This window comes from Mauremys reevesii, linkage group 5 (genome assembly GCF_016161935.1).
Source record: "Mauremys reevesii isolate NIE-2019 linkage group 5, ASM1616193v1, whole genome shotgun sequence".
NCBI lineage: Eukaryota > Metazoa > Chordata > Testudines > Geoemydidae > Mauremys > Mauremys reevesii.
This window is the reverse complement of record NC_052627.1, coordinates 58,911,015-58,937,653: the sequence shown is the minus strand read 5'-3', so window position 1 is coordinate 58,937,653 and position 26,639 is coordinate 58,911,015. Positions and strand designations below refer to the sequence as shown.

At 38.8% G+C, this 26,639-nt stretch overlaps 1 protein-coding gene across 7 annotated transcripts in view; it reads left to right on the top strand.

The window, feature by feature from the left end:
• The window catches only part of FBXW7 (F-box and WD repeat domain containing 7), a 295,125-nt gene that overhangs the window by 222,869 nt on the left and 45,617 nt on the right, over positions 1 to 26,639 (top strand). The window contains exon 1 of one of the 7 annotated variants that reach the window (XM_039540663.1): positions 14,109 to 14,132. The exons of 5 other annotated variants lie outside the window; for them this stretch is intronic. In XM_039540663.1, the coding sequence (XP_039396597.1) occupies positions 14,124 to 14,132 (9 nt within the window). In that variant the 5' untranslated portion in view covers positions 14,109 to 14,123. Of the gene's footprint in view, positions 1 to 14,108; positions 14,133 to 23,738; positions 24,006 to 26,639 lie in introns of those variants that run through there. One more of the 7 variants, XM_039540661.1, reaches the window with a different exon arrangement.

The window sequence follows — 26,639 nt, the reverse complement described above, 5'->3', positions numbered from 1 at the left end:
TCTAATGTTGGCCCTGCTTGGCAGACCTCCTGAAACCTGCTCGCAGCCAGGGGGCCCAGGATCTCTGATTGAAAACCACTGCATTAAACAACCTGCGATTATTTGCAACTTGGCTATGATTACAGCCAGTGTCTTCAGAGGTGAAAATACCTTAACCTATTAATCTCTGGGTTCACCTAGTCCTTTCTTTTACCTCCTGTTTGGAAAATAGTTTGTTTATAGAATGCACCAGACCTAAACACTTGGTATTTGGGTACACAGTGATGTGTACTGCAGTATTGCATATTCGAAATACAGGAAGATAAAACAATTATTGCAGATATGTGGAGTAGTGGATATTGAGTTTGTATTGCCTGTATTTATACAGCCATATATTTACAAATATAATATTCACAGAAGCATGAATAAAAATAGCACAAAAGTATGACAAAGTGAAACTACAACAAAAATGATACTGAAAAGGCAGGAGATAAACTTTGCAGTATATTTTCTTGTTTCTTGTTGCATCCCGTCCCCATTTCTTTCTCTGTGTTGTCTTTTAGACAATTGTCTGTTTGTCAGTTAAAGATGTAGTACAGCGTATAAATAATAATAATGGCTAAATTCCGGTCCAATAGAGAAAAATGATTAATATGGCAATTCTATATTCTCAGCATTTGGAAGTAAAGTTAATAACTTTTCCCCTTAACTTATTTCAATTTCTTTTACCAAGGCACCAGGTAATTTAGCTGGCTCAAAAGATTCTGTACTTTAGATGAGGTTGATGTCATGAAAATGGTATGTTCTTTGTTGTGAGTTACCTACAGATTATGCTAAATAAGACAAATAATTATAGTCTTGGATTCTAATCAAAGCAACTTTCCTGTGCAAGGGGATGCTTCATTCTTCATACTTTCTCTGGAAACAGCCTTTTTAATCATAGAAGTGCAGAGACAGTGGTAAATTTAAAATGATACCTTTTTCTGTTTCATAAAAAATTCATAACTAATTGTGATATGGAGGAGCATGTGGGTACCCTTGCTGCAAAAGGCTTTTTCTGTCTGTCACGGAATACACCCTGTATTCACACCTCATATATTACTGTAATAATCTTTGTACAAGGTATGACTTGTAAGGTATTATTTGAAAACTCAAATTTGGACAAAGCAGATCTTATGAATTTGATGTAATCTAAGTCTCTAAACAACAATGTAAAAAGATTCTATATAAATTGTTTTTAGAAGATTATTACATCTTGTCCCTACAGATTAATCCTAGTGAAAATGGGCACAAAAAGTTTATTGGAAAAACTTTTTGTTCCTGTTTTCATTCCCACTTTAAGGAAAGTGCACTTTTTTTCCCTAAGTAAAACCATATTTTCATTTAAAAAATAAGAACTGCCTACATAAAGAACTGCCTACATTTATTCCCATGTGCGAATAAATAATATCTCAAACTGTATGTATTACATTTAAACACAATAATAGACTAATTGTTATGACGGTGTAAAACGTGTGAGGATCAATGGCCTGAAGTTTTTGTTCCATGGGTTAACAAAATATATCAGGTGTTCAAACTGGAGTTTTAAAGAGCAGCATGTCAGAAAGTCTTTGTTCTGTCTTTGACTTTGTGCTCTTTTGTATATTTAAAGTATCCCTCCTAGGAATTTTTTCAGTTTGCAGACTTTTTTGTACATGAGCAGGTTGATTAAAAAACTTGCAGACTTAGCTTTTAAAGGTGTCCTTCAAGTAGTTATGCAGATGTCCTATACAAAACTGCTGTAAGCTTTTATCAGGATTTGCCACAGTTTCAGATACCGATATATACATATACTTGATCTAAGTGGCATTATTCCATATAACCTTTACTGAACATCAGCTTCAGTGAAGAACAAAGCATACCATAGATGCACAGGGCCAGTACATTAATTACGAATGTGCAAAACATATATAATGTCAAAAATGTGTGATAAAACTAGAAAGTTGGGATTTTTAGCTATGGATATGTTCAATAAATAGTTTGGAGTAAAATTTTATAAAAGTAACACCCATTTCCTTATTCTTTTTAAGTGTAATGGTGAAACCCTGTAGTAGAAGGCTACAGTGAAGACAAGACTTTCAAGGCTTAGCAAGCCCACCAACTAAACTTTTCCTTGTTCAAAACTCCCCCCTTTTCCCACAGTTCCTCAAACTGATCATGTAATCATGTAACATAATTTAATTAAGACCATTGGAAGTGTAACATACAATTTAAGGAATTCTGCACTTGATTTATTTCCTCTAACCCTTCCTACCTCCCCTTATTCAACTTACATTGTAAAATCATCACAGTAGACACCAGGTCTTTACTGACAGTCTAAAGTTCCGTGCATACCTATTGTGCTACGTGTAATGTTTACTAAATCATTTGCAGTCTGCACACTGTAGCATTTTTTTTCTAGTTAATTATCTACAAAGACTGTCCTTCATAGGGGTTTGCCTGGTAGTTGCATTGAATAGATCTGGATTTCTTCCAAGCAAACACTTGTCGGGATGTAAGGCCGCTGAAATCTGATATATTTTTAATCAGGGTGGGTATAACTTATGTGTTTTGAAAATGATTCCTAGACATGAATTAAGTCCCACTTTCTAAAGTGATTTGGGCACTAAGGAGTTTTGACTTTCAATGAGAGACAGTGCCCAAGTCTCTTTTGAAAATGTTGCCCTATGTCTATTGATTTGAACCCGTATAGCCCTTTTTATACTGGTGTGGTCCGATTCTTTATTATGTGAGCAGATGGCTGCAGGAGCAGGAAGAGGCTTTTTGACCATTTGTTGGTTGCATAGAAGTGTTGGACTCTGACTTATAATATAGTTTGTGTGTTGCATCTTTGTCCAATGGGTTGATTTTTTTCCTTAAGGGCATCTCCTTGTGGGTATACTATGAGGCAATAAGTAGTCAGAATGTAGTTAAGATTGCAAAAAAGTTTCTGTTTCAAGCTAAATTTCCAATCTGGTCTAAAATGCACACATGTAGTCAGATTATCTTGAAAAATGGAGTGTCAGTTCAGGTCCCATGGTAGTTTGGGGATAGCAAATTTGGGGAAATTTGATCAAGGGGTTCCAAAGTTATAGCCCCCTTCAGAAGTGATTTGATTTTAAAATTTCAACTTCCTTAACACTTTTGTGCCAAGATGAGGAAAAATCTATGGGCAGAAGCCACATGAAATTTTTGTACCACTGGAATTGCCTGTGTTGAGATCTAGTATCTGATTCAAAAAATAAACTCCAAAATAAAATGAATAAAACATTATTAGACTCTTTATTTCTGGTTCTGTAGAGTGGTGTTCTGGATGACTACAGACACTGCACGGAATGCCAGCACTGTGTGCAGACTACTGACTGGAGGGGAGTAGAGAGGATATGAAAGTGACACCACAAAATATCCTGTAGCAAAGGCAAGGTGTGTGAGAAAGTAAGCATATCAGATTGAGGAGTAATGATTTTATAATGACTGCATGAATAATAGGAAAGGGGCTGACTCCAACCTCACTCAGGGTGTTTTATTTAGACATGTTTCTTTGGGCTAGTCTACACTTACCAGCCAGGTTGACGCGGTGAGTTCGACTTCTCGGAGTTCGAACTATCGCGTCTAATCTGGACGCGATAGTTCGAACTCCGGAAGCGCCGCGGTCGACTCCGGTACTCCACCACTGCAAACGGCGGTGGCGGAGTCGACCTTGCAGCCGCGGGCTTCGATTCCACGGCGTCTGGACGGGTGAGTAGTTCGAACTAGGGTACTTCTAATTCAGCTACGCTATTCACGTAGCTGAATTTGCGTACCCTAGTTCGACCCCGCTTCTTAGTGTGGACCAGCCCTTAGTTTGCATCTGCAGCTGAGACTTGCCTATCTCACTTCTACTTGAGTGATTTGTGAAGTAGCAAGTGTTACCTGCATGTACTTTGAACATATGGGATCCAAAATAGTTGGATCAAATGAAGAAATTGAATCTTTTTTTCTTTTCTTTTTTCTGAAGAATAGTAGACGGTGCTGCTAGCTTTTCTTACAAAGGTAAACCTAGAACAGAACTTGGAGTTGAACAGGCAGAATAGATAAGGGCCCTCCAAACAAAAAAAATATACTGTAGCTATCCATTGGTATGCTCCCTCTCAAAAAGAGTTGGAGCATCATATGAAATTAGGCACGAATAGGACTGGACTGAAACATTATTCATCCAGGCCTATCATATGCCAAATTTGGGTTGTGCTCCATAGTAGTATCATGAATAGCCTCTACTTATTTCACAATAGTTTGGGCCCTGCCCAAGCAAAATCTCAGGCAGAAGGAATGTGGCCCCTAGTTCCTCCCAGACAACTGAAGAATTTCAGGAACCAAAGTGAGGTGCCTTCTGCTATCTCTTTTCCACTATTTTCTCCAGCCTATCATCTCCCCAACATGAAGTCTTCATTCACAGAATCATTGATGTGCTCTCCCAGAACATGAGTTTAATTCCCAATACTCAAACATTGGAAAACCGGTAAACATGAAAATCCCTATACAAAAGCATTAGAGTAATATGAAAAAACATGTTCTGAAACTGAAAAATGAAGTTAGTGACATTTCACACACAACACAACCACATGACTGTAACTTTCTTTCTTTAAGAATGCCAACATGCAGCTGCGTCATTCTTTTGGGTGGGCTTGGAGGTAGTGGTGAACATTTGCCTACTCTGCATTACATTAATTTTAGAGAGTCCCTAATGCATTATTGATCTTTTTAATAGTAATTGTTAAACTGGAAATGAGGAGAAGTGACATGCAATGATAGCTTGTAAAATAGCAGCAATTATTCCCCTTAATACCTGACAATCTAAGAATGGACTTGAGGTCTGCACTATCTATAAATGTTCCCTTCCCTGACCAATGTCTCCTTCGGATGAAGTCCCAAAGTCTCTAAACAGCATGGAGTGACTTGAAAGCTTAAAAAAGTTCCTCAGCACTAAACTAGCCAAAATCAGCTCTGAAAACACAGTCAAATTATACTGGTAAAATCCCCAATAGCCAAAAGAGCCTACAAGTAAAGAAATGAGGCACACGGATTGAATAATGTGATCAAGGTCACACAGGAAATCTGGATGAGTGAATTTTCTACTCTGAACTAGCAAATACAAGATCGTGGGGTTATCCTCAAATCTTTCTCTCCATATGAGCTTGCAGCTACATTTCTGTGCAAAGTAGCACATTTGCTCCATTTGTCTCCTTATGCTAAACCATGCTGGCAATAGCCAGAAGATCCATCTAGGTGCCACTGTAGCCCTGAGACCTGTCTGCCCCTCAAAAGAGACCTGTCTGCCCCATAAGTTTATTTGAGAGGACACTTGATCGTACTTAGAATGATAGCACTGATGAGGATTCTAAAGTGTAAACCTAGTTTATTGTCTTGGCTTTTAACAAACTATCCCCTGGTATCTAAAATGGTCTAGATTTTAGAAAAGTTCTTTTCATTTCTCATTTCAGGCAGGACAGTGGTCTCACTGGTTTGTCCAAAGCCTGAGTCCAGTGAGAGTGTCTGACTATTCCAAAGTTAATTCTCCACTAGACTAAGTCAAAGGATGACACTATATCATGGTTTTCAGAACCATTCAATACCTGACAGACTTTCTGCAGCTGCCTTGACCCGATATGGTCCAAATATACCTTATCCCATGTAGGTATACTGAAAGATCCTACATTTCTTGTAAAAAATAATTGAGGATATGCCAGATGACCTCTCAAATATTAGAGCCATTGTTCAAATCCTACATACCAGAACATTTAGGGATTTATTCAATGTGATTGTAAATCAATCTGGAGGTGATCATTTTTTTCCTAGACCTAGAATAGTTCAAATGTCATATAACCAAAAGAAGGCTTGGAATGGAGTCCACCAGAAGTCATTTTAGGAACCAGCCTAGGGGATTTCCTTGTATCAATCAAGCTGTTGAATACTTATCAACATATCCTAAAAGACCAGTGTCACCAGAGGTATCAGAGACTAAAGCAAGAAGAGTTCCCTTCCATATTTGCAGCCACTTGTCATTGTTATTTTACATGTTCTTAAAATGTGCCTGTCTCCCCCCTAAGCACCAATACAATAGAATACATACAACATTTATAAGACACGATAGACCAAAGGGGAAAAACATATGCTCTAAACTTAGTCTGTTGCATGATACTGCACAACACTTGTAGCACTTCAAGCATGATTCACCTCTGTTCACTGTGGACGTGAAAATCATGTTGGCAATTTGCTAGCAAGAAGTGTGTTTTAACTTTGTTCTGGTTAACTTAGTTTGAATTTGTTTGTCAGGAGAGTTAATGAACTTACAGCGCTGTACTAAAGGCTGCTTTTATTTATTTTTTAATAAGGAAAATTATATGGTTCTTCGAACATGACTTGTCACTCCCTGAATTTTCTATTTTCTTTTGAATCAGGTATTCCCCCATTATTGACTGTGGTCTAACAAGGGACAAAGGTCAAAAATTTCAAATTTGAGTGCAGAGAGTGAAATTAATGGGAATAAAGGTCCTCAACATCTCTGAAAATCAGGTCACTTATTTAAATACTTAAATGTGGATTTAGGTAGCTAAATTTAGAGTCACAAGTTTGAACAATTTGAGAGAACATGTAGAGCATCTAGTTTTCAGATCATTTGTTTATTCTCTGGGTGGCATGAGGACTAAATGTAGACAATGTTGACTAAATGACTCAAATAATGAATCTGTGAAGTCTGTAATGGGGACAGGACTTGTCCTTCTAAACATCTTATCTTACTCCACTTTCCTTTTGTCAACTTTTTCGAACAGAGTGGTGAGATGTTTTGCTAAAGAAATTAATACAGCAGCCAACCTTATCTGTTTTACTGGAGAGCCCTAGTCATCGATGTGTCAGGTACTATATAAAGGCAGAACAGAAAGACTGTCCCTGCCCCAAAGAGCTTACCATCAAACAAGTATTAGACAAGAGACAACAGATGGATACAGGAAGAAAAAGACCCAGGAGTACAAGTAATCAGTGAGACCACATTGATCAGCATAATAGGTGGCTGTCACAGCACACCAACTGCTGTAAGTTTTATAGGCATCACAGCAGAGGAGAGTTTAAAGGACGGGTGCGAAGGAGGATAATGGAGGTATTTGTAGGCATTTACAGGGAGCTCCTCTCAAGTGGAAAGGGCTGCATGAGAGAAGCACAAAGGAGTTTGAAAATTTAACAAGTGAGCGATGGAGGTTAGCATCATGAACTGATCAGAGGAGGGAGCGGACGTTTTGATAATAAATGAGAGGGGGTAGTTTGGGAAAGGCCTTGAAAGTCAAGACAAGCAGCTTATATTTGATGCGATAGAGAAAGGGGAGCCAGGGGAGAGATGCAGATAGAGCGGAGACATGGTCAAAGAAATTGGGTGGGAGAATGATCCTGGCAGCAGCATTCTGAATGGATATGAGGGGGTCAAGATTGCATTTGTCAAGGTCAGAGAAAAGGACGATGCAATAATTGAGATGTGAAATGATGGGAGCTGGGATGAGAGTTTTAGCAGTGGATGGATAGAAAAGGCTGCTAGAGAAATTATGCAGAAAGAATCTTCAGGATTTGGATAAAGCCTGGATGTGAGGATCTAGAGAGAAGTTTGAATGGAAGATGACACTCAGGTTGCTGGCCTGAATGACCAATAGGATGGTGGAGTTGTCCACAAATATTAAGAAAGGAGGTCTGGAGAGAGCTTTAGGTGAGGACTAAGAGGTCTGTTTAGCACTGGTGAGTAGACATCCATAGGGAGCTGTGGATTCTTTAACAGGTTACTGGCCTAGTGGATGGGGGGAAGCCATACATGTAATATATCTTGATTTTTAGTATGGCTTTTGACACAATCTGACATGACCTGCCCATAAGCAAACTAGGGAAATATGGTCTAGATCAGGGGTGGCCAACCTGAGCCTGAGAAGGAGCCAGAATTTACCAATGTACATTGCCAAAGAGCCACAGTAGTACATCAGCAACCCCCCATCAGCTCCACCCCCACCTCCCACCCTCTTGCTGCCAGCGCCTCCTGCCCACTGGCAGCCCCGCCGATCAGCCCCTTCCCCCTCCCTCCCCACACCTCCTGATCAGCTGGTTCTTGGCATGGGGCTCTGGGGGAGGAGCGAGACCATGGCAGGCTCAGGAGAGGGAAGGGATGGAGTGGGGGCAGAGCCAGGGGTTGAGCAGTGAGCACCCTCTGCACATTTGAAAGTTGGCGCCTGTAGCTTCAGCCCCAGAGTTGGTGCCTATACAAGGATCCACATATTAACTTCTGAAGAGTCACATGTGGCTCTGGAGCCACAGGTTGGCCACCCTTGTTCTAGAGGAAATTACTATAAGGTGGGAGCACAACTGGTTAAAAGACCATACTCAAAAGAGTTGTTAGCAGTGGTTTGCTGCCAAACTGGGAGAGTGCATCTAGTAGGGTCCTGTTTTCAGTACTGTTCAGTATGTTGAACAGGTTCTTTCCTGTTTTCAGTACTGTTCAATATGTTCATTAATGACTTGGATAATGGAGTGGAGAGAATGCTTATAAAATCTGCAGATGAAACCAAGCTGGGAAGAGTTGTAAGAACTTTGCAGGATAAAATCAGAATTCAAAATAACCCTGACAAATTGGAGAATTGGTCTGAAATCAACCAGATGAAATTCAGTAAAGATAAGTGCAAAGTTCTTCACTTAAGAAGGAAAAATCAAATGCCCAACTATAAAGCGGGGAATAACTGGCCAGGTGGTAGTACTGCTGAAAAGGATCAGGGGGTTATAGTGGATCTCAAATTGAATGAGTCAACAATGTGATGCAATTGAGAAAAAGATTGAGATCATCCTGGGGTGTATTAACAGGAGTGTTGTATCTAAGACACAGGGAGATAATTGTCGTATTCTACTTGATACTGGTGAGGCCTTAACTGAAGTACTATGTCCAGTTCTGGGGTCATATTTCAGGAAAGATTTGGACAAATGTGGAGAGCAACAAACATGAGAAAAGATTTAGAAAACCTGATGCGTGAGGAAAGGTTAAAAAACCAGCATGTTTAGTCTTGAGAAGAGATGATTGGGCGGGTGGGGACCTGATAACTCATCAGGCACATTTAGGGATGTGATAAAGAGGACTGTGATGAATTGTCTCCATGTCCACTGAAGGTAGGACAAGAAGTAATGGGCTTAATTTGTAGAAAGGGGGATTTAGATTAGATATTAGGAAAACCTTTTTAGCTATAAGAGTAGTTAAGCATTGGAATAGGTTTTCAAGGCAGGCTGTGGAATTCCCATGATTGGAGGTTTTTAAGAACAAGTTAGACAACAACCTGTCAGGGATGGTCTAGGTTTACTCAATCCTGCCACAGCACAAGGGACTGGACTTGATGATTTCTCAAGGTCCCATCCAGCCCTATATTTCTATGATTCTATGTCAGAGACAGACCAAGATTTTAATTTTTGACAGAAAAAGAAATGTCCGCAATAGAGAGGTAAATCTGCATTTAAGACTACCCAGACATAAAGTGTAGAGGGAGAAAAGAAGTGAACCAAGGACAAAGTCCTGTGGAGTCCCACAGAAAGTTTGGGGGAGGGGATAAGGCAGATCTATCAAAGGACATGCTGAAGGAGTGATTAGAGAGGTGGGAGGAGAACCAACAGAGGACAGAGTCACTGAAGCCAATGGAGGACAAGATTTCAATAAGAGCCTGTTCATGGCTGCCAGGTCAAGGAGGATGAAGATAGAGTACTGGTTCTGAGCTTTGGCTAAGAAGAGATAATTAGAAAGTTGGTGGGAGCAGTTTAAGTGAAGTGCAAGGGATGGAAGCTGAATTGCAGAGGGTCTGAGATGGAATTGAAGGAGAGGAACTCTAGACAGCGACCGGAGATAGTACATTTAATGAGCTGATCAATAACAGGGAGATGGGAAGACAGTTGAAGAAGCAAGTAGGATCAAGGGTTGGGCAGGTTTAAGAAAGGAGAGACTGAAGTATGCTTGTATACCAGAGGAAAATGAGGGATGAGGGTGAGCACAAAGATCAGGAGATGGAGGAAAATGTCTCCAGACTTTTGCTGGCTAGAGACTGGGGGAGTTCAGAATGGAGACAGAAAGAGGAGCAGCAGGCAGAGGGTAGGAACTGACTCTCTTACGCTTTTCCCTCCTTTTGTTGAGTATCACTGCCTGGAGAATGTGACATGCAGCACATGCCTCTCTTTTCCTTTCCAATGTTTAACTGATGAGGGGATTGGTAAACAGATTCCATCAGTGCTAAATTAGTATATTGGTGCAACATTACATTAAAAACTTTTTTCACTATCTATAGGTCTTCTATGCTTTAATCTGGCTGGTTGAGATTTGTTGGAGTATCTCTGGCATTGCTGTAAAGGTAGTTGCTTGAGCATACTCATAGCTTACTTGCTTTAATTGTTGCATGAATAAAGGGAATAAATTAGATAAAATTTGACAGAACACTACCTGTTGTGCTCTTTGTATAAACTATATTTGTATGCAGTTGAAAATGGATTTGAAAGAATAGATTGTAATAGTTTTGTGTATTTTCTAGAGTTTTAAACATAATTTAAGTTGCAAGGGGCAAAGTATTCCTAGGTAGTCTGCCAGAGTGGTAGGTCAGACTCTCCTCAGATGTTTTAATTTGTAGTATCTCATTAGGGTTTTTTTTGTTTTGCTTTGGTAAATCAGCAATGTAAGTGACTCAAATTCACTTAAGTAACTGGATTAAAGGAATACTAAGAAGCTGCATAACATTACAAATTTTAAAACAATGTTTGCTATCTAATTTTGTGGTTACAAAATGAACAGAACGGTAAACCAAATATTGCTGAAATCTTTAATTTACTTTAGCCTGTCTATGAAAAACAAAACAAAACTGTAGGCTTTCGGAAAACAGGAATATAGTTACTTGACTCACTGTTTATTCAACGTTGAATGGATTTTGTTGAGGGAAAGCATCAATTGCTTAGCTTTCAGCTGATGAGTTTTTAGAAGTACTGGAGAAATGGTTAAATATGTAATGCCTGTGGATGTAAAAAGTCTGCAACATGCAGTTTTTCTCTGATAGAATCTGTCTCTGAGAGATTTACTTCATGGTATTAATGTTTTTAACTGAATAAAGGAACATTACTTTTTCTTGATCAAAATGGTCTCCCAATACAGACAATAAAAAGCTATTGATATTTAGCAAATTTTCTGTATCTTTTATTGAGGTAGGACTTTTTGAAACTTTCTTTTAATGCTAAAATAACACCTGCAAAGAGGCCATTTGTTTGAGACTGGTCCTGTTCTCTTAGAAGTCTCTCTTTTCAATATCTATTCTGAGAGTTCAATGGACTAGAGTATTCATCTCTGTTCTTACTTATTTAATGCTACATTTCAGTGCAAAAATCAATCCTATGTCCTCATTCTAGATTGTAAAATACTTACCCTTGATAGTGTCCTGTTCCCTCCCTTGTACAGACAGAACAGTCTGAGAGACTATTTCCTCACTCAAGGCACTGGTTTGCAGATGACTTTCATTTAAATTGGACAGGTTCGCTAGCTTGCCAACTCCAATTGCAGCCATTCTTGATGTGAAATTGCACAGCAGAAGGTTAATGACAATGGGTTAGAGAGGCTTCAAAAGGTTTCGTATGACCCCAGCATGCTTGGCATTCCTTTCTGCTGTGTAAAGGTTGGGAATTGTCTCCCCACGGTCCAAAGAGCACACTTAGGGCAAGGAACCTAGCTCTGTGGTAGGTTTCTCCTCTGCCCTTGCAGAGAGGAGATGATTATGGCAATAAATCAGGAAGATCATAGGCATATGGAAGAAAACTAAATTCCCTCCTCCATGCTATAGTGTATGTATGCATTTTCAGAGGGGAAAAAGGAGGCAGGTGAAGTATATGTAGTATACCATATCATGTATTAACAGTAAAGTTAAAGTTAATGGTTAAAATCAGCCAGAGATTCTAAAGCAAGAGACGGGGAAATTAGTATTTATGAAAAAAATTGTTCTGGGGCATTTTATACGTGCTAAATTGCTCTTGTCCTAATATGCACAGACATGTTGCATAAGATATTTTAAGAAAGTGTGACTGTTCTATTAAAATATGTACAAAATTAATTCTAAGTAGCACTGTGCATTTAATTTTAAAAGGTAGCAGTGTTAATGAACGGCTTAAGCACTTACAGAGAGTAAAGATGTTTACATTTTATTCTCTGTTCTCCTGCAGATTTATGGTGACTATTTGGACATATCACTTGGTCCTCAGTTTCCCTCTGGGAATAACAGTATACTTCCCAGGAGATTAATATTTATAAAGCCTTGTCTTAAGATAGAAAATGGGGGGAGGGATGATAGCACTGCCTATTCTTAAGGATGCTTGCCACTTCCCATTTAAGACTCTATTTTCATTGCTTATAACTTTAACAAACTTTAACCATTCAGGTTCAAATTTTCCATAACAGGTGTTTGTCTCAGATTAACATGTTTTGCAAATGTCAATTTTAACATGTTTTGGAGGATGTACTTGAACTTTGGCAGAGTGGTGGCTTTTTTTATCAAGGATGTGCAGTGTGACATCCTCATGAAAATCCCCCCAAATTTGGCCAAGTTTATAAGCCTTTCCAAAAATCACAAGTTTGCACATGCTCAGTAGAGACTTCAGAGATTTTAGCAGCTGAAATCTGTATAAAGATCCCATCTTCACTGAGCATCCTCAAGCCTTTCTTAGTTCCCGGTGCTGACCAGACTGCACATGCACCATCCCCACATAGCGAATGAGCATGCTCCATCCCCTCTCAGATGTTACGTATGATAGGGCTGCACATGCACCATCACTACAGAGCATCTGAGCAAAGTTGGACCTCCCCTGTATTGGAACTGTCAGCATGGAGTCTGTTTCTGCTATGCTTTTGGTGACCACCCCCCATGCTGGCACCCAGGCAGCATGAAGGAGGAAGATGCCTGATTTGAATTCAGAGCTGAAGAAAGCTGGACTGTGAGGGGAAGCAAAGGAGTAGTTTAGGACAAGGAGTCTGATGAGACTGGGACTGGATAAGGGAGAAAAAATGAGAACGCTTAGGCAAGAAGACTGGAAAAGGGAGCCTGGTGGGTAGGTTAGGACTGTGAGCTAGCAGGGAGAGTGAGGCAGGGGCTGGTTGATTGGGGAGGCTGATAATCGGATCTAAAGGGTGGTGAGAGGAAGTTGGGAACTATTGGGCAATGAGACTGGGATGGGGAGTTGGAACTGGTTGGACAAGGAACCTGGGACTGGGAGGCGGGTCAGGGGAGACTGAGCCTGGGGGCCAGTGAGGAAAATGGGGGGGACACAGATCAGATGGGGAGCTGGGGGAGAGAGTCTATTGTCTGGACAAGGAGACTGAGACTAGGAACCAGTTGCGGGGATCAGGGTGAGGAGGGATGGGATACAGATCTAACAAGGAGTTGCAGTGCAGGAGAACTGGGACTGGCTGGACAAAGAGACTGGTACAAAGAGCTAGGAAGGGGAAGAGATGGAAAAGGAATCAGGGAGTAGGTAGGAAGAGAGACTGATATTGGATGAGGATCCATAGAGGGAGACTAGGACTGAAAACCAGTGGGTAGAGGGCAGGAAAGGAGATCAGATGAGAAGCTGGAAGGAGATACTGGTACTGGCTGGGCAAGAAGACTGCAGCTTGGTGATGGGGAGGCGCTTGTGGTTCCAAGAGTGAGCCAGGAGGGAGACTGACTGTCTGGGCAAGGAGGCTGGGGATGAGAAGCCTGAGGTGTGGAGGATGGGACCGGTGAGTCAAGTAGATTGGGATTGGGACTAAGAACTTGGGTGGGAAAAGATTCAGAACAGATATGAGTTGGAGGGGACAGGTAAGCGAGTCAGGCTTGACAGGAATGGGCAGAAGGGTCTGTGATCACTAGAGCACACACCCCTGCAGGGCCTGGATTGGAACCCAAGTTTCCTGAATATCACCATGGCTCTGCTGTCAGGAAATATCTGTGACACCCACCGACAAAGTGTCTCTTTCATCCCCCTTTAGTGCTGATGCGTATGACAACATTCTGTTGCTGTCAGTTATTCCATTTGCTCAACGGTCGGAGATCTGAGTAGTGGAACTGAAGATTGCAACCCTGCTGATGACCCATGTGGGTGTCAATATAATGCCATATGATGGAATTTTGTTTTTCAGTTTGCTTTTTTAAAAACCTAGGAAATTACACACAAAAAACAACATTAAAACATTATTAAGGTTGCAAAGACAAGCATGCATAAGTTAGGAAATGCCAGACATAGGATTATCTTAATTTAGCCACCTTGTGCATATGCGTTACAATTAGGTTTGGTGGAATTTGATTTTTAAATAATTTTGATAGCTAATATTGATATTTATTTTCACAGTGACACAATTATATGGTTAAAGCTTTTTTCATTTTTTGTCAACTTAATTTTTCACACCTGTGAAATTTTATGATGGGTCAGACAATAATTATTTAGTGACAGTAGACAGATTCAAAAATTTAAAGGTTTATAACCATTCAAACACAAATTGTCAACATCACAGGTCAATATATACACAGTAAATATTCTTAAATCAAACTCTGATAAGTTCTCAAGCAGCATTTTTCTTTGCCTATGTATAAATTTATATTATTGATGGAAATTTTTTGTCAGTTTGTGTGGTGAAATCAATGTTTACTGACATTTACTGATAAAAATACAATTCTTTGAAACCTAATTATGGTGCTGTCTTTATATGATCACATTTGCCACAGGACCCTGCTTCATTGAGAGCACAAGATGGGTTGTTTAGTGAAGGAGGCAGTTGTCCCTAGGGCTGCTGCTTTGTTTGCTGCAGAAGATGGAACGTGTGTAGTGAATGAGGCAGGGGATTGCTATAAAACAAAGGAGGGTCTCACGGTTAAGCTAGTTGAATGCTGCCCTGGAGGACTGGATTCTGTCCTGCCTCTGCCACAGAGTTCGTATGTCATAGGCAGGTCACTTAAATCAAACTTTTTACAGGTAGTCACTAATTGTGTGCGCCTCACTTTTTGGATGTCCAACTTGATACCCTGGGGTCTGAGTTGCAGAAATGCTGAGCACTCACAAATGCAACCGAAGTCCATGGGAATTGTGATTGAATATATAAAATGCTATATAATGCTAAGTAATCTGAAAATCAGGCCCTAGGGATCTTAAATTTAAGGACCCAGAATTAGCAGACACTTTTGACCTTTGTCTCTGTGCCTTAGCAACCCATGTATAAAATGGGGATAATACTGCCCCTTCATCTCACAGGAGTGTTAAGAAGATAAATTAGATTATGAAGCACTGAGATATAGGGATAAGTGCCATGGAGAAACTCATGAGGAAGTTAATAATTCTGACTTCAGATCATGGTTTGAATATTGTGCAGTTAAATAAGACATGGGGCCACCCACTGAACAATGAGCATAAAACAAAATATTAAATAGTTGCTCATTAAATGAGCACTATCTATCCTGTGAACTGAATGAGGCTGGGATTCTGTGGATAAAAGAAGTATGTGATCATGTAATCAAATACTTAAAATTCTGGCATTTCCTAACTTGCGTGTGCTTCACTTTGCAATCTTAATAATGTTCTTTTAATGAAGGGTGTTTTTTATTAATAGTGCAAAAGTTCAGTCTTTGTACCCATTTAATCCTTGGTTGTGCCTCAACTGAGATTCTTGGCTCAATCTCCAGTCTCTTGTGCTATGAACTCTAACCCCACCGCTCATCCTCTCTACATCCCTAGTACTGGAGAGATTGAGAGAGGAACAATTTTATAAATTTAGGGTTTAACTTGTATTTCCAAACAATCCACATACTTTACTGTATACAGGAACTGTTAGCAAACATTTTAAATGGAGCACTGGTATCTTCTATAGTTGAGGTTGCTGGAGTGTTTCTTATTCTAATCAACTGGAAATAGGAATTCATATTTTTCCAACACATTCATCTTTCAGGCTGCAATTTGCAGACAGGCCTTATTTCTGCTCAAGCGTGATATTTTTTCTTTAAGTCTGAGCAAAAACAGTTGAGCCACTTGTGTTCAAGGAGAAAATATACTTTTCCCCTGTAAATACAAATTCTTGTGACTTTTTGTAAATGAGCTCTATAACTGAAATATGGATGCAGAAAGCTGTAATTTGACAGAGAAGTAATCTTCATTGAGTGTTCTGGTCACAATCAGTGTTGATTTGGCAAAGTTATAAACCTTTGGAAAAAGTCACACACAGTAAGGTTTAATAGGGGAATCACAGATGCATGTCGTTCCCATTGAAGTCAGAGGAATACAGATGCTTTTATTCAAGGGCAATTTGATCCCAGTTTTTTAACAATGATAATTGTATTTTAAATAAGGATCAGTCAGCAAATTCGGCTGGACACTTAAAACATTTCAAAATGTATGCAAGGGGTCAGAACCTGGCCCTTGGCTCTGTCATCTTTGCAATGCCTTTGAAGGGCAGCCAGGAATTACTCTGACAGAGAGGGACTCCCTGGGTGGTTGATGGCTGTATACAACCTACTTCCCCTACCTTTAGCTTGGATGTAGGGATCCAGGAGGGGAGTGCTAAGAGCAGGGCCAGAATGCATTGCACTGTTGTAATCTCAGCTTAAGGACAGTGTGGAATTCTGTCTCCTGCAATTTAGAGCAGAGGATCATGGGGAAGCAAAGGGGCACAGAGCCTTTTTCCCTGGAGAGAGAGAGGTCCTACACTGACCATAGGTCACCTAAGCTTGGGAACTGACTCAGGGTTTGTTCCCTGAGTGGAGGAGGACTTGGTTAGCTTTGCCACTGTTGAATAATAAAGCAAATTTAAAGTTACAAAAGTCACCTATAGAATTTTAATGCTAATTGTATAGTACCTTAGAGTGTCACAGGGTCTCTCCACTCAGAAAATGTTCCTACAACCAAAACTGGAATGTTCTTTCTATAGTGTAATGTTTTACTGTAATCTCTGTCCTTCTGGGGATTATATAGCTCTGTGGGTGATTTGTGTAATTCAATCTAGTCTTTCATTAGAAGTAATAGACAGTCTTAATTACAACATGCCACATAACAAAATGTTAAAGGTTCTAGAAATGTTGCCAACAGGAAAAGGATTGGACAATGTGAATTTTGATTAATTAAGAGAGCTGGCAGTACTGACTGGGAAATAAGATTTTGTGTCCGCTGGAAACTGTGTAATTTTGGTGTAGAAATTTTTCCATTTGTTGTGAATTGTAATAATTAAGTGGTTTTTTAAAAGTTGTCTTCTGAGATAGAAAAAGTTTGCTGATGTTGAGTACATATGAATTGTGAAATATAGATATTTACTTAACTATTTTTTCTCTTCTGAAGGAAGTTTTAAAAGTGTGTTTCAGTGGGTAGTCGGCTTCAGTTGTAATATAGTATGCTAATTGTGTGGAGGGAAGATTGATTAACTAGGCCTCAGAATAATGGGTGTTTCTAGAGAATGGAAACTCAAAATTGGTTCTGAAGACTATTGCATGTCAGGCAAAGATGAAAATGGGTATTATCTGTTTGTTCTCTCGCCTACCCCCTCTCAAACCACCCTAGAAGCGGAAGAGTAGGTGTGTTTCGCCACCCCTTGACCTTACCTGGTGCCACCCAGGGGGCCGCTCAAAGATTCATGGATTTGTAGGATTGAGCCAGATATGGGAACTTTGTTGCACAACACCTGGTGCAGTGCCATCACTCATAGTTACTCTGGCTGGCACAACAATCCTTAGTAGACTATGTTTGTGTGTATGTTTCCTGTCTTCCTCAAAAAGGAAGGGAACTAGATTGCCAGATACAGTGGTCACCATTAAAACATTTGCATCTGCCAATTCTTAGCTTTCCATATATTTTTCCCATATAATTAGAATAAGTAGTATGACACCCTGTATTTAGACTAAGTAATATCTGTGAAACTAAGTTTCCATTGTGTGATAACTACTGGCAAATGGTGACTCTTTGAGCTAATGGTCATGATTCAAGTAAAGAAATTAACAGGTAAAGCAAGTTTTGTGGGGGAGGGGTGTTTTATCAGAGAATCACTGGCAATCATGAGTAGTGGGGGAAAGTAATCTTCAGTAATGTACCAGAAGAGAAGAAAATGGAAAAGTAAAATAGAAACACAGAACTTCACTTTAACCTCTAAGAAAACTGCTAATGATTACTTGACTATCTCACCCTGGAGCCCATTTTGTTGAAAAGTACATCCACCTAGGCTATAAGGTCAACCTTGTAATATTTAGTAAATGGGTAGGGCTTGTCCATGTTGATCATGTTGATAAATTTTCTCTGTTGTGGCTGAGAACTTACTATTCCCAGAGTGAGTTAGCAGATTTACAGGGAGAGGCAAATCCATGGTTTTAAGTGGCTCCACTGTGCAATTTTTGAATCCACATAGCAATAATATCCTCTGCTTGTTTCTACCCTGACAGTACAGGTGCTAACTTACTTCTCATAGTTGTTTATTCCTTTAACAGTGATCTTAAATCTTCCATATGCATCCAGCATGTGCCTTTTTTCTTTCTCATGAGATATTTTAGAGTAGGAGGAGTTAAGTCTGCTGAGACATATGCAACTTTGTTCACATCTGACATATGAAGTCAGCTCAGGACCACTTTGTTTTTATAAAATAGACAGCACTGCAGCTTAATGGATAATAGTATAAATGCCAAGATTTAATGGGCAGAGTTTAAAATGATTAGTAAGGCTAGTTTAGTTGGGAGATAGTTGTGTAAGGACTCAAAGTACTTGTTCATTAAAGCCATAGAGAACTACATAGAAATCATAGCTAGATAAGAATGTGTATGTGTTGGGATAGAAGCTATGCCTTCCTCTATGTTTGGGAAGAGCCTAGTACACTTTGAGTCCTATTACAGTCGAAATAATGATACATAAGAAAGCAAAAAAGTTGAAATACCAAATTGATATTTGTGAAGAAGTTGAAGGAGCCCAGATGAAGTCTGTCCTTTTGAGGATATGTACCACTGTCTATACCAGACTAACCTTTGTACTATTTTTGGCTACAAGAATTGTTTCCCCTCAATTCAGCTTGGTCTTGGCATTTTTCTACTGAGCGGTGGTGTGCCTCATCAGCTCCCATTGTAGCCAATGGGAATTGCAGGTGACTATCTCATAGGTTCATTCCTCAAAGTGCACTGCATGTGTTCTTTCAAATGCTCTGCTGAAAAGTTTAATGCCAACCAATCTTGCAGAAGCCAGAATCCACTTCATGCAAGAGTTTTCTTTTCATGCTCCAGAGTTGTTGCCCATGGATCTGGCTGAGAACTTGACCTGGCTCAGAACTAGAAAAGGGAGGCTGGCAGATTTTTTTTAGTGGATTTTATTACCATGTTTTTATATTTTTCCATTAGGTCACTGCATCAGGCTATGACCACTGTAAGAAAAACATACAAAGGAGAAGGAGATTTAGCATAGAGGGAGCTGGAGATTTGAAAGAGTTCTCCTTAGTGAGATATTTAAAAAAAAAACAAAAAAAAATTACCTCGTTTATTTTTTCCTTCCATCTTGTTAAATATTCCTCTGAAAGGATCACTCTATCTTCCCAATGGTGGTCGCCATTGTCACAGTTCAGGGCCACTACACCTGTATGTCCTTTTAGTGGTTCAGCGAGGGCATCCACTTTCCATTTCCAGCTCCTTTGCTGTTGCCTTTCTAGGTGGAGACCCAAGTATCTCTCCATCTGACAGGAGTATTCCCAGGCTACCCAGTTCTCTGCCTTCAGTATGTATTTTCTAGCAAAAATATTCTGCCAATTTATATCTGCAGAAATCATTTAACACAGAGTTCTTTCTAAGCAAGCCTACTTTATTCTTAAGGTAAAAAGCATTACAGAAAAAACATATTTAAAACCTTAAAAGAACCTACACACATGCTAATAAGTTTACAAGGCATCACCCCACCTTAGGGGTTTTTTTATGGTTACAAGTTCATCAGAGTTCATCACATTCTTACTTAGGCCAAGTCTTTCCAATCCTTCTGTTAGGATTGGGGCCCTCCGTAGACAAGGGATCCTGTCTGTTTGCTAGATCAAGGGGAAAGGCCTGGGTCAGCTTAAAATCCAGGCTTTTATCCAAAAGTTGTAGGGGGTTTCTGTTATGTTTTGGAGTTTAGTTTGTTGGTTGATCCTGGAGAATCCACTTTGAATTAATACACATGTATATCTCCCATGGGGGAAGGGTGGCTTCAAAAATGGATAACAGAGGAAGTTCATTAGCATCCTCTCCTTCCTACTAAAGGTCCATACAATGCTACAAAAACACATACACAATTTCATTTGAATACAATGTACCCTAAAGTTATTAACCCTAATTCAGTAAGTTTTAGCTTAATTCCATACAATTTATCTTAATTCCATAAGATTTGTTCAGGATATTGTCAGTCTGTCATAACCATATCCAGCTTAGTTTGTCCTCTAGAATATTGAAACAGTTTAGGGTCTGCTTAGACCTTTCCTTTTGCTGGGAAACTTCCATTTTGCGAGGATAGTTTCTTCCTTTACTCTCTTTCAAGTGATGACAAGCTCTTTTTGGAGAGCCTCAGCTGAATGTATTTTTGCCAGGCTTAGCATTCTCAGATTGTTCAGCCTACAGCTCAGAGATGCTAATTACCTTCTTTAACCTAGGCTCAAAGAATTCCACTGGGAAAATTCTTTCCTGGGAATACATGGCAAACTTGATTTACTTTGATTTGTAGAATTCCCATTTTGCCACAGACTTCCTGTGACTTTGGGCAAGTCATTTTAATCTCTGCCTCAGTTCCCATCTGTAAAACGAGGATGATGCTTTTCCATTTAATGGGTGTTGAGAATAAATCAGTGAATACTTGGGAGACACCTAGATACTACAGTTTAGGAGCTATATAAATACATACATAGAAGATGGACAATTACAGGATGCTGTTCTGGCATTGCATGTCTTTTCTGAGGCAGAACTTCTGTGGTACATGGAGCAGGCATGCAGAGCTTAAGGGATACTTTTCTCCTTGACTGGCATCTCTAAACTTTCTTACCCTCTGTATAGCAGGAAGAGCAACAACACAATTGTTCAGGAGTTTTAGAATCATTCTCATGAGAGGAAGCTGGAAGCTACCTCATCTCTTTCGGCCAGGTGTGTGTGGGGAGGGGGGCAGGTGGGTGAGAGACTCCCAATTTATCAGATCTCTTCTAACTGATAGGAAAAATGGAAATTCCAAGCAGGCTCAAGGGAAAGTTCTCTTTTAAAAATATCAGTGACATCCCCTTGGGTTATCATCCTACTCCTGGGGAGAAGTAAGATTCTCATCTAGGCATTGCCCCTGGATTTTGCACTGCACCTCAAAATGTCTGTAATGCACTTTGGCTAACGGACATCTAATGAACTTTTGATTATACTGTTCTCCTTAATGGTTATAGAAACCCACATTTCTCACAAACTGGAAAAAATATATTTTGTACATCCTTCCTGTGCCAATGTTGGTGCACAGGATGGAAACCAGTCTCTTCCATTCTTCTGTCATTTGCTGCTGCTTCCTTAAGATTGGCTCTTCTGCCCTCCCTGCTAATGGCTCTTAACATTTTTCTTGGATACCCTCATTTCCTCAAACAGTTGGTTTTCACTTGACAGTTTTGTGTGGGAATCTGTATGTTGGCATTCAGCGTACATGCCCCAAATACATCCAGAGCTTCCTGGAAAGAGCTGGTTGGTGGTATTTCAGATCTCTTTGTTGGTGCTGAAGTCTTTGCAGTCAATGTTCAGAATCTTTCATAGGCATTTATTTTGGAAGGCATCTAGTTTTCAGTCTGTTTTAGTAGATTTCCAACTCTTGCAGCCATATATTAGCCCTGAGATTGTTTAAATTGAAAATTCTCAGTTTTGTTCTAGTGCTGTATATCTTTGATTGCCATACTATGTTGAGTTGCCTGTCTTATCGTTAACATCTCATTTCCTCTTAAGGTCTCCTTTGGTTAATATGGTGCTGCCCAGGTAGATGAACTGTTCAACTTCCTTGATATTTTTGCCTTGTAATGTGATGTTACTGGGTTTCAGTAATGTTTGATCTAGCGTAATTAATTTTCAGCATCATTTGGCTTGCTATTTTTGCCAAGTAGTCTCTCTGTCCGTCTCTTTTGAAGAGTGTCTCTGGATAGCACAATATCATCAGCAAAGTTGCTATACCAGTGTTTGTGTTGCTAATACACTTCTTCATTATCTACGGCGATGCCAAACAACAACGGAGATAAAATGCAGCCCTGTTCCATGCCAGCATCCACACCGAACCACTCTGTTGTCTGGTTGTTCACCCCCACAGAACACTTTCCATCTCTGTACATGGCCTTGATGATATTGACAATTTTAACTGGGATTCCATAGGATTGAAAAATATTCCATAATGTATGTAAGTGCAAGCTATCAAATGCCATTGGAAAATAAAAATATTTGATGAAGAGAGGGGAGCTTGACATTCTATATATTTTTGTATGATGGACCTTTAGTGTAAATATCTGATCTACATGGGATGTCTTGGGCCTGAATCCACCCTTTTCTTCTCACAGATTTGCATCCTCCGCCTCTCTCATCCTGTGCAGTATCATACTACAGAAGGCTTTCCCTAGAACAGAAAGTAGTATAGCTCCTCTCCAGTTGTAACAGTCAGTAAGATCACCCTTTATCTTATGATGATTCCATGTTTCCACTGGTCAGGTGGGGTCTCTTCTTCCCAAACTTTTTTGACCAGCTGTATCAATTTTGTTAGGATGGTTGTATCAAGCAATTGTAAATCAAAAAACGTCGTTTGGAAAATTGTGTGTGAAATATTCAAAGCTTTCCTTAAGATTTTTCTAAGTGTGAGAGAGAAACCATCAAACAGTTTGTGTGTGGACACCAGAAGCAGACGTTAGAAGCTTTTTAATGTTTGTGGGGGGTTCGTATAACCTTCAACTAATTTTAAAAATAGGGAGATTTTCTGGGAAGAGGATGCACAGAATATTAAAGGTGCACTGGGAGGACTGCCTTCCAAGGAAAACCTGGACATACTCTTGAATTTTACAGATTAGCCACAACAGTAATAAATATTTTAATCTGTATTACATAATTTTCAGTTTTAAAAGTTGCAAGTGTTAAATTCGCCAAACCAGTTTATTGTGTATCCAACAGAATATTTCAAATATCTTTTTGGCAAATAATATATTTTAAATTATTTTAAAATTAACTGCACTTTTTAAGTACTAATTTGTGTCCACTGCAAGCACTAATGTAAAAGTCCAGTTAACTGGCCGAGGGCTACACTATAATTGTAATTTGTGGCAATGAGCTTGCTTGCTTCAGCTGGAAAAATCTGAAGCATGCTGCACTTTCAAATATAAAAAAATGGTTTGATAACATTCCACCAGCTTCCAAGGCTACTTTAAAAAATGCATTTTATTTTTCAAAGAAAAGATGAAGACAAGTTTGAGGAGGGGAATGTTGGTGTGGGGGCTATTTAATTTCCTGTTCAAGTCCTTCCTGTACTCTGTGCTTACAGGCTCCCCGGAGCTGAGCACCATATAATTGATGTGCAGCCTGCATTGCTGAAGGTTGGACTGCACCATTCCGTGAACGAGGGAAGATGTAATCTGATCCTCTGCTGCTAAGGGAGGAATCTGTTAAGTCAAGGCTTTGACAGGGCATAGTCTCCTCCAATAATCTTCCCCCTCTCTCATTATTCCCTCAAGTTCTACTCCAGCAAGCTGCATGTATGTATGTGTCCTGAGAAGCGGTTTGATACTGAGCTTCATTTGCCTTTACAGTGGAGTTTTGTTGCTGGTTCTGCTGCCTAATCTTCCTTTTCTGACGTGCCCGAGCATGTCCACATTAGAGTCTGTGACATACCTACCTGAAAAAGGTTTATATTGTCAGAGACTACCAAGCAGTCGGACACTCGGGGGCACAGAATCACTGAAGGGGAAAAATACAGAAAACATGGGTTTCTACGGCACTTTAAAAATGATTTTTTACAAAGTAAGTAATCTGTTTTTTCTTGTTTGAGAGAGTGTGTGTCTGTGTTAAGGGAGAAAAAAATCTGTATCATCAGAGATGGCTGCAGTATCTTCTCTTTTTGGTGGGTGGCTGGATGCCTGGCATTCTATTCTACACGATGAATGAAGGCAAATAATGAAATGGCTAAATGAGATGCAAAAAGCTTTTATTTTAGGAATCTGAAGAAGTGAAATGTTGATCTGAGAATTTACCTTCAAATAAACTGCTTGACTTGCAAAATGCAGCTCATCTGTACATTAACGTGAAAGCACTTTATGCATAACTGTTCTTTAGTAAATCTTCTTTCTGTACCTTACCATTTCTCTGAGGCTTATTTTATTTTAATTTTGCTGTGAATGTACAAAAAGGTGCAAGTAATGGTGTTGATATTTACATGTAATGCAGTGAGCTATGGAAGACTTTGATACCACTCTGTATTTCTGGTTATGATGCAGAATACAGTTTGATATTTTGACTGCAAGATCAGTTATTTCAGTAAATCAACACTGTCTAAAGGACTCTAGTACTTATATTAACAGAGAATTATTTCACAAGGATGTTTGCTCAGGTATTTCTGATACAAGTTTTCAGTCACATAAAAATCATCTTGAAGTCTAAAATTTATCACTAGAACAGTCTTCTGGAAACAAAGTTTTATCTTAGTATGGTAAATGTAGTTGTGTCAATGAATTTACTTGGCATCCTGTGAAGTGCTGAAAACACATATATGTCACTAAGCTGATAAGAACAGATGAAAAAGTTTCTTAAAATAACTGAGAAAACAGGAAATTGGAGATGTCATTAAATATAGGACTGCATGTTGATTTGAATATTTTCTAAGCTCTTATAGAAGAATAAATGAATATATCTGTTTATACTGGTGCTGGTATTATATTACTTATACCTAACAATTTTTGCTTTTGAAAAAGTAAATCTCTTCTTTTGAGAGAGGGAACTAGAAGATAAATATAAGCATTGGTGTGAGGATATTCTCTCAGGAAAATCAGTTTAATTTTTAACTGAGATTAAAAACTTCCTGTAACATTAAAATACTTCCTTAAGATTCCTACTATAAGATTTTTCTAGTATGGTGTTATACTAAAACAAATGAGATTTATGCCTCCAGTGGTTTTGCTGTCTTGCTCCTGTACAATGATAAAAGATGGTCTCCATTATTCTCAGTGTTGCTTAGAACAATTTTGGGGGCAGTGGGGGAGGGTGGGGAGGGTTGGTTCTTGTATTTGGGATTTGTTATGTGGTTTTTTTCGTTGTTTGTTCTGTTTAATTTTTTTTATGGTGACATGGTTATTGTGTCCCATGTGAGGCATGGGCAAGAAAACAAGGTTTAGTTATAAGGCAAGCTGTTTTTCTTTTTTTAATGAGTATGTATAACCTTAGTAGTCCTTTCTCTTAATTACTAATGGAACAAAATACAAAAGCTTTATTGAATGTTTATTAAGTGACATGTAAATGTCTGATTATTTTGAAGGAAAATGTTTCTAATGCAAACATTTTTTTATAGCTGCAGAGAATCCAATTCATTTTAGGAAGGAAGACTAGTACAATAAATGGTTGAATCCAATCATAAAGATGAACATTTTAAAAAACAGAGAACCACTTAGCATTATATATCCAAGATATCAATTTAAAACCATTCATTTTAACAGATTAAATTAGAGAAGCTAAAAACCCTCACAAATATTTAAGGTCCAGATTGATACACAGGTCATTTATACATTCTGCAGCCAATAGCTGTTGTTCCTCTACTAATGGCTAAAATGTTTTCCCTACAATAAAAACACATCTTTATTTGGCATAAAATGACTTCTTAGTTGAGTCCAAAAATCTGTGGTTGAAGATTACCAGCATATGCAGCAAGTAATCCTTATTTGTTTGGCTGGAGGAACATGCCTTTCACTGGTTTCCATCTCTTTGGTAATTTTTGCAGACTTGCTTCTCCTTTTAACAGCTGCCCTGCTCATTATTTGTTTTTTGATCATATCTAATTGTGGGTGACATTCTAGACTAGATTTATTCTTTTTCATTCTACCCCTTTTGTAAAAATGTCAATGGCCTCTTGAAGTCATTTCATTTAAGTCAATGTTGTTTCATAAATGTTTGAAATATTAAATTAAAAATGTTAAGATGAGTCATTTTGAAGTATTTGAAATTTTTTTGTCTTAATGTCTAAAATATACATTTGGTCTACAATGCACAGAGACTATCCAAAATGTAACCCACTTCTCATTTTCAGACTTTACAGTTATAATAGCTATGAAAGTGAAATAATAGGGATGGAATTCTTTCCAGAGACTTCACAAAGATCAGTTTTTTTAAATAAACCTTTAGATAGTTACATCCAAATATAAAGTAAGATAGTAGTTTTAAGTATCTGTACTCCCCAAAGTAGCAGTGTTATAACACTTTAGTCATAAAATAGATACTTATTCATTAAAACTATTTCAAATTTTGTTACTTCTAGTTGTAAACTAGAACATTATTTTAAATTATTTTATTAATGGAGATTTCTTATGAAAATTCAGAATTAAAATAAAAGGAAAAATGTGTTCATTTTAGATATTACAGACATGATTTATGCTGGTCGTACAACTAAAT